Below are 8,103 nucleotides of genomic sequence, written 5' to 3' on the forward strand. Positions count from 1 at the left end.
TAGGTTAATGGACAGGATGGACTCAGTGGAGTAAAGATGAGCAGGACAGAGCCCCAGCTCTCAAAAAGCTCTGTTTAGTAATAGAGACACATAAACAGATAGATTATTATGAAAAGTGGCAAATGTTGTAATAGGGGCTGTGGACCCAGAGAGGAGAATAATAGTTGATCGTTGGGAAAGGTGGGCAGGAGTTGACCTTTAGGCCGGATGCTGAAGAATGCGGGGGCTTGCTCAGAAGAGCAGGGGTGGTCTAGGAAAGCCTTAAGGCAGAGGAATTGATAAGATGCTTACTTGCACTCTCAACAACAGGACAGTTATACCAAGGTGACTTTTTACATTGTAATGTCATTGCAGGTGATCAGTCATGCCTTCTGGAACAATACAGAGTGGAAAAGGTTTGCAGACCAAGAGTCAGTTTAGGACCATTGCACCGAAAATTGTGTCCAAAGTCCTAACTTCCAGAGTGCTGTCAGGCCCTTCGCCATCACTCTCTAATCAGGTGAATCCAGGCCCCCCCATCAGCTCTACACCACTGAGGGTGCCTGCCCAAAATTATGCCCTGATGCAGGTTGCTGGCCAGAAGGGGACATTTTCTCTTGTGGCGTTGCCTCAGGTTTCCTCAGTTCAGCCAGTCCAGAAACCCAGACTGCCCCTGCCTGAAAACCTTAAACTGCCTATTCCTCGATACCAACCCCCAAGAAATAACAAAAGATCAACAAAGAGCCCCATTTCGAGCTTCTCTGAACGTGGCTGTAGCAAACCTCCTGCCCAAACCCAAACATCTCCTTCCCCACCTGACTGTTCTGAGCCCCTGCCCCAGCCCAGTCCGTCCGAGCCAGTGCTGCCACCAGACCAGGCTCCAGCCAGCGTCAGCCCGGCTGCTCTGACCAGCGGAGGTGACCCCAGAGACTCTCGACCTCCAGTGACCAGTGACTGTGGAGACCCGAACCTTCCTGACACCCCAACATCATCCGCACCAGAGGAGCCCTCTGCCAGGCAGGGCTTCATGAAGATTTCAGGGAAAGAAATCTTTGCAAGCAAAGAACCATCCAGTAAACCTGCTGCTGTTGCCAGTGAAAAACATAAAGAACAAGCTGACCTTGCAGAAGGCACAGTCAGGTTATCGACAGCCATTTGGGGTGGTTCACTCCAGTGGGTGCCCTCAGTCCCCAAAGGTAAACTGCCAATCTTACCCCCCGTAAGTATGAAAACAACAGAGGTTTATAAAAGTGAGTCAGATCTTAACATTGTAGACTTTTCTTTACCTGGGCTCACGGTGCACTGGGATAAGACATCCACCATCACCGAAGGCTTTGATGCAGCCACCAAGATGGCCAGTAAGGGACCTGGTCCACAGGTGTCAAAGCAGAGTCTCTGTAAAAGTGCCTTTTGTCCCGCTACCAAACTGGAGCTCAACCACAAAACAAAACCGAATGGCGGGGCAACAAAGAGAAAAGGAAGAAAACTAAAGGTACCCGATGAAATCTTGTCATTTCAGGGGAAAAGGAGGAAATGTAAAATAATAAAAAATGATTCCCAACAACCCAGAGACCAAAAACCTGGGGCTTTGAAAAAATATCGTAGCATTATGCCTAAACCTGTCATTGTCATGCCCACTGTGGCTCCCTTGGGTTCTCCTGTGGCTATATTACCTTCCCAAAGGCCCAGCAGCCTAGGACAGGACAATTTGTTAAATAATTCGCTCACTCCTAAATATCTCAGCTGTAAGCAGGACGACAGCCCTTCCCCTAAGCCCAGCTCTGCATTCAGAAATGGATTCTCTGGTATTAAGAAGCCTTGGCACAGATGTCCTGTCTGTAACCACCACTTCCAGTTCAAGCAGCACCTTCGAGACCACATGAATACCCACACTAACAGACGGCCTTACAGTTGTCGAATTTGTCGCAAGGCATACGTGCGTCCCGGCAGCCTGAGCGCACACATGAAACTTCATCCCGGCGAGAACCGGCTGAAGAAACTTGTGTGCTGTGAATTTTGTGCAAAAGTGTTTAGTCATGTCAGAATCTATCTCGGCCATCTGAAAGAAGTGCATAGGGTTGTCATCAGCACCGAGACCTCCCCCAGCGAACTGCAGCCAGGGGACCTGCCAAAGAACAGGGACAGGGATGTGAATGTGCAGAGGTGAGTGCTAATGGAATGAAAATCTGGCAAGAAAGTCTGTTTGGATTTGGGGAGCAGGCTAAGATTTCATATTCAGAAAGATAACTTCATAAAAACATCTCTCAGATTAAGATTTTATGAGGCTAGTTCTATGAAGAATAATCTCATTTCTTGTTGGTTTCTGATCACTCATGATTTATAATGATGGTAACCCAGGCCATAAATGCCTGTTTGAGATATGATGAAGACAATCAGGTGACAGACATTTTTTAACATTTCCTTTTTAAAAAAAATTTATTTCAGAGAACAAGAGACAGAGAAACATTGATGTGAGAAACATTAATTGGTTGCCTCCCATAGTGGGGATCACCCTGACTGGGGATCGAACCCACAACCTGGGTATATGTCCCAACTGGGAATTGAACTGGCCACCTTTTATTGTATGGGGTGATGCTCCCACCAACTGAGCCACACCGGCCAGGATATAACAGATTATTTTTGTATCTGACATATGAAATATTAAATATTGTGTATAGTTCCTGGTATTGTTTACAAATAATTTCTCCAAAATGGTGTTCACAGAATTTATATCTGAACAGCATCAGTTGCCTCTTAATATCACATAACCCATGGTGGCACCTCAGTGTGACCAGACCCTAAAGTGTCCAGACCTTTAACCCTCTACTTTTGTCCTATTTTTCCCTTCAGGCCAGATTAACTTTCTCCTGTGTCATTCCCATCTTCAGGTACTGCTCCTTAGCATCATAAACAAACAAGCTAAGTCATTCATAAGCCTGGCAGTCAGGGCTTTCTAAGAGCAATAAGTAAACCAGAGAAATGCTCTTATTTTGTCCACTGTCCACTATGACAGAGAACTGAATCCTCATTGGCCCCTTGGAAAGTAAACATTTTCCCACACTAGATTTTCTGCCCCTTGTATTGTTTTCCTGTAGTCCATTTTGATTTTTAGGTAAAATGTCCAAACCGTATTGGGTGTTCAAGGTGAAAGATGGCAGCGGTGGGTGGAGTGGGACAGTTACTGTCAACCAGACGCAGCATGCTCCTGGAGAGCCTCACTTGCTACCGCCTGACTCTCACATTGGTGACACCCGTTCCTGTGGTCACCAAGGACTATTTAGCTCCCCTTGGGAAGGAGTGTGTGGCCCCAAGCAGGAACAGCAGTTGGGGTTCTGCAGTCTCTGCTGAAGGCCTTCCCATGCTCTCTCTGTCTTCCCACCCTTTGAGCTTCTCATCAGTGGGAGTGTTTTAGAACTTTGATGACTAAGAACTTAAAAGAGGAAAAGTTCCAATTCTGTTTTTCTATGCAATTTTATATTAACTATTTCCCTCTTTTTCAGAGAAAACAAATCAAGCCTCGATGAAGACCTTCTCCTAAACCAGGCAGACGAAGTCAAATTACAAATCAAATGTGGCCGCTGTCAGATCACTGCCCAGTCCTTTGCTGAAATAAAGTTTCATTTACTTTATGTTCATGGAGAAGAAATTCAGGGCAGGCTGCAAGAGGAGATCTCCCCAGGAAGCCAAGCAGCTGGCAAAGAGCTGGCTCAACATGCTGCTCCTTCCTGGAAACAGCATCCTGAAAGAAGAAAGCTGCCGCAGCACCGTCCCTCTGACGAAGAGGTGCATGCAGTTCCTACAATGACACCGCAACCCTACCTGCATCAGCAGAATGAAAAGGAAATGCTCACAAAACATGAAGGAGCCCAGCTGAGACCCGGCAAGCCAGAAGTCCCGCAGGGCCCTGCGAGTCCCAGCCCACACTCAGTTCTCCTTCAGTCCCCTTCCGGCTTTAACTGCATCCTTTGTGCACAGACGCTTAGAAGGAAAGAAGAACTCCTCCTGCACTGGGAACAAGGGCACAATTGTGAGGACCCTCCAATGCTTTGGAGGATTCTACATGCACTCTCTAACCGGGGAGTGTCCGAACTTCCCAGCAAAACTGAAACATGAAAGACTGGGGCCAGAGAGGTTAAACAGAGTTTTGTATCACCTTTCTCTCAAAGTTCTTGCTTTATGGTGGTGCTTAATTATAAAAATCAAACAAGTTAGGATTAGCATTAATAAGTGGGAGTGATTTTGTACATAATTTTATTTTCTTATGAAATATATACCCTTGATGCATATATTCTAACCATATGCAGTTTTATTTTTAAATTCTGTGCACTAAATGTTAATGTCTTAGACTTTATTTCAGAATGAATAAAAAGATCAAAATTTGGAGACTGAAATTAAAAGGATTTTAGGCTGTTCTTCAAATATACTTTTCAGTAAAAACGTGTGTTTGAGTGTGTGTTATGTGTCTTTTTGTTCAAATGTTTTCTATTTAAGTAGGCCCACAAATGTGAAAATTTCCAGATGACAAAATTATTTCCATCTCAACCATATTGCTATTTATCAAATTTTCTTGTTTATTTGAAAATATTGTAGAGCAATGCATTTAATAAGATTCTCATTTTACAATTTAAAGTTCATATTTTCAGGACTTATCTTTTTTAAAATTCTATTTTCCTAAAGGCACATTGCCTTGAAGATGAGATGTTGGTAAGTTTTATAGCTGTAGTGTTTTATATCAAAGTAATCAAAAAAATTTTAGTACTTTGGCTAAATCACTGTTTTCATAAAAAGTCATTTTTAGGCCAGAAAATTTACAACCTGGAAAGCAAACTAGATAGTTCAGTCCAGATGTCTAGGTATATCAGCTGCTTTCCCTTGCTCCTAAGCAACTTCAGAGGATTGTCACTAAATGATCAATTTTAGACACAACTGTGCCATTCAAGCCCGGGTTCTCTTTAAAAGTCAAGAATAAATGATTGCCTCTTAAATTCCTGGGAAATGACCTCAAATCAGAAAAGTTGCCATTTGAAGTTTCTGGCCATCCTGGCTGCAAAATTATTTTCTTGAAATGGGGAAGTTAAGCCCTCATCCTACTAATATTCCAGTCTTTAGATGAAAGCACTGTGCCTGTGGCCAGCCCTCTCTGCCTGAAGCTTGGCCCAGGCATCAGCATCACATTTTTCCCTACTAAAGGAAGACATTGAAACAGAGGAAGAACTAAGTTCTAATTGATTAGCTAGTGGGTCTTAAGTCATTTTCTTAATGCCTAATTTTAAAAGCAAGTGTCCATAGACACACTTTGGCCCAAAGACTATGAAAAGGGAAATTCAATCATTCATGTTTTACAAATAGTTTTATAAACTTGAGGATAAGAGGGTAGGAATGGAGAGCTCTGAAAAAATAATACTGTGGTTTATCGACCGATTACACTCTACACAGTTTCAGAGAGATAATATTAGACCTCCACTTTTTAGAACTGTGTTATTCATGAAACAGCTTTACCATTTAGTACATTACCTAGTTTGTTTGGGGAAGATTGGTCTTAAAGACACTAAAAAGTAAGATCTACCTAGAATACTGTTTGAATTGAAACTGTAAAATAATTCATAGACTACTCAGTCCTCAGATACTAAGCAATATTTCCGAAATACCAGTTGGCCAAGGGCTGAGGAGTGGGTCTGGAGAATATATGGAGGTGAAGGTGTGGGGGCTAAAGGAAAATCTGAAGTTGCCAAGGTCATAGAGATGCCTGCCTGGCCATTTTTTATCTACATATTCTTACAGCAAGGCCAGACAGTGAGGCCATAGACCACCTTTGGAAAGAAGAAGTGAGTTAGAAATGCAACAGAGAACAGAAGTTGGGAGATGTGATTGGCTCATGGTTAAGTGCTCTGGCTGGATCCCCTTCTCAATTGGGCACTGATCTATGGGGGCGGGGAGAGGGCTGGCTCTTTGTAAGAGAGAAGGAAACTTGCAATGCAGAGGGGCCTCAATGCCTGTGTGTATGGATTCATTCAGAATAAAATGTTTGTTATAGTTTTCAGCTTCTAGAAGCACTCCCCTGTGTTACAGTGGGAACTGCCCCAGTGCCAACTAAGATAAGGAGTTATCAGTAGCACTGCTTAACTGAGAGTGCTGGTAGGGGGTAAGAAGACAATAGGGAGTAATTCAGCTAAAGTAACTTTGGGAAGCCAGTGAGTATTCATTGATATGCCTTCCTTGGGCATAGACGTGTTGTTGGTGCAGTCCTAACCTGCATCCTGAACCCAAAGGTAGTGAGGTGTAGAAGTGCCGTGTGACCTTGAGAGTCACCTTCCTAATGCTCCATTCCTTGTCTGTGAAGTGAGTGTGATGAGCCTACCTCAAGGCATTGTTACGAAGCGTAATTCAACACAAATGAAATTGCCAGGGTCCAACCCCAGCAGGTCCAGGGGTTCCCAAAGGCGTAGATGGAGTCGGCGAAGAAGGAATGACACGGAGACAGCGTTCAGTTGATCAGCAGCCTAGCCAGGATCTCTAGCCAGGATCTCCAGCCAAGTTCTGTTCAGGATCTCCGGCGAATTTCTGGTCAGGATCTCCAGCGAAGTTCTGTTCAGGATCTCCAGCCAGGTTCTGTATCCATGTTCTCTTGCTAGGTTCTCCAGTCAGGTTCGGTCACCAGGTTCTGTAGCCGGGTTCTTCAGCCAGGTTCAGTCACCAGGTTCTAGTCAGGTTCTCTTGCCAATTTCTGTAGTCAGGTTCAGTCCAGGATCTTTTGCCATGTTCTCTCCAGCGAAGTTCTTCTGTCTGTGTAGGTTCTGTCTTCTAAGTTCTGTGTGTAGGTTCTGTCTTCTTAGTTCTGTGTTCTAAGCTCTGTATTCTAAGTTCTGAGTCTTGCTGTCTTGTTACATCTGTATTTATACCAGTTGATTCAATCCTATCAATCTCTATTACAAAGGTTAGGGTGTTTCTTATCTCCATTCCAGGGAGTAAAGATTATGTAGCTTAAGCATGATTGTTCGTAGTTAAAGTGATTAATTACCCGCCTGGCACTTAGTTGAGGGGTTTTATTCCCTCCCTAACTTCAGGGGAAAATCCCTACCTGGGGAAACAACCTTTCTCAGAGAGGTGACCTTGGTTAAAACACAGAGTGCCAAGAAGGTGAGCAAACATATTAAGAACAGTATGCCATATATGCCAGGTCCTTTGAAACAGCAAGGATGGACCGGCTCCCGGCATGAAATGACTGCCACAGGTGGGCCACGTAGTAACTAGTGGCTAATATTTATTGTGCTTTTGGTCAGACTTGAAAGAAGAGGTCATTTAAAACAGCTCAGGTGTCCCTCAAGTCCAGAATTCAAGGATGGAAACTACTAGAACCACTAACTTGCATCTTTGTATAAAAAGTGTATTTTAATTTTTAAATAGTCAAATAGATTTGTATTGTATGGAGGTTTGATAAGTGTCTAATCAATAAAGAAAGCAAAGTTCACTAAATTATTTGTATTCCAGGCTCCACTTGGGTCTGGTGTTCCTCCCTGCGGCCCCCGCTCTTTGCGGTCCTGTTGCCCTGACCTAGCTCATTACAGTGTCCACCCCAATGTCCTGAACATGACTGTGATCTTTACTGCTTCCCACAGTAGATCATATCCCTCTTGAGGACACGGAGTATGTCTTTGTTCAGCACTAGCCCCACAGGGTCCGGCACATGATATGAAATAGTATTTGTTTCAATAAATATTTGTTTAAAAATGGATACATTAGCTAAATACAAACAAAATTGCCACTTCCCTTTTTATGACTAAATCTAGCTTTAAGAGCAATCAGACTTACAGTTAGAAAGGCATAGAGGCAAATTGGTCTTAAATTCAGTACATTCATTTTGTTTAATGTCTTGTGCTTCTTGGAAAATTGTCACAAAGCCAGCAAAATGAGATTTCCTTTTTCTTTTCTTCTGGCCCTACATTATTTCTGAAAGTTACAGCGTTTTAGATTTGTATTGTTTTATTAGCTGTCGTTTTTATTCATGTCCCCTTTTGTTTCTTTTTCTCTGGCCCTCTTCCTGGTTTAGCTTGACTGCTCTCTGGTAAGCTGTTCCTCATATGGAAAGTTGTCTCTTCATCAGCACACCATAAATAATCAAACCTG

General features: G+C 43.3%; 1 protein-coding gene across 3 annotated transcripts in view; it reads left to right on the top strand.

Moving 5' to 3' along the window:
• The window catches only part of ZNF438 (zinc finger protein 438), a 228,261-nt gene extending 223,847 nt beyond the window's left edge, over nt 1-4,414 (top strand). For all 3 annotated transcript variants that reach the window (XM_036351540.1, XM_036351550.1, XM_036351560.1), the window contains 2 exons: nt 355-2,142; nt 3,480-4,414. In XM_036351540.1, coding sequence (XP_036207433.1) covers nt 365-2,142; nt 3,480-4,092 — 2,391 coding nt within the window. In that variant the 5' untranslated portion in view covers nt 355-364 and the 3' untranslated portion in view covers nt 4,093-4,414. The remainder of the gene's footprint in view (nt 1-354; nt 2,143-3,479) is intronic.
• Nucleotides 4,415-8,103: the final 3,689 nt, after the last annotated feature.

Source organism: Myotis myotis, unplaced genomic scaffold (genome assembly GCF_014108235.1).
Source record: "Myotis myotis isolate mMyoMyo1 unplaced genomic scaffold, mMyoMyo1.p scaffold_m19_p_1, whole genome shotgun sequence".
NCBI classification, from domain to species: domain Eukaryota; kingdom Metazoa; phylum Chordata; class Mammalia; order Chiroptera; family Vespertilionidae; genus Myotis; species Myotis myotis.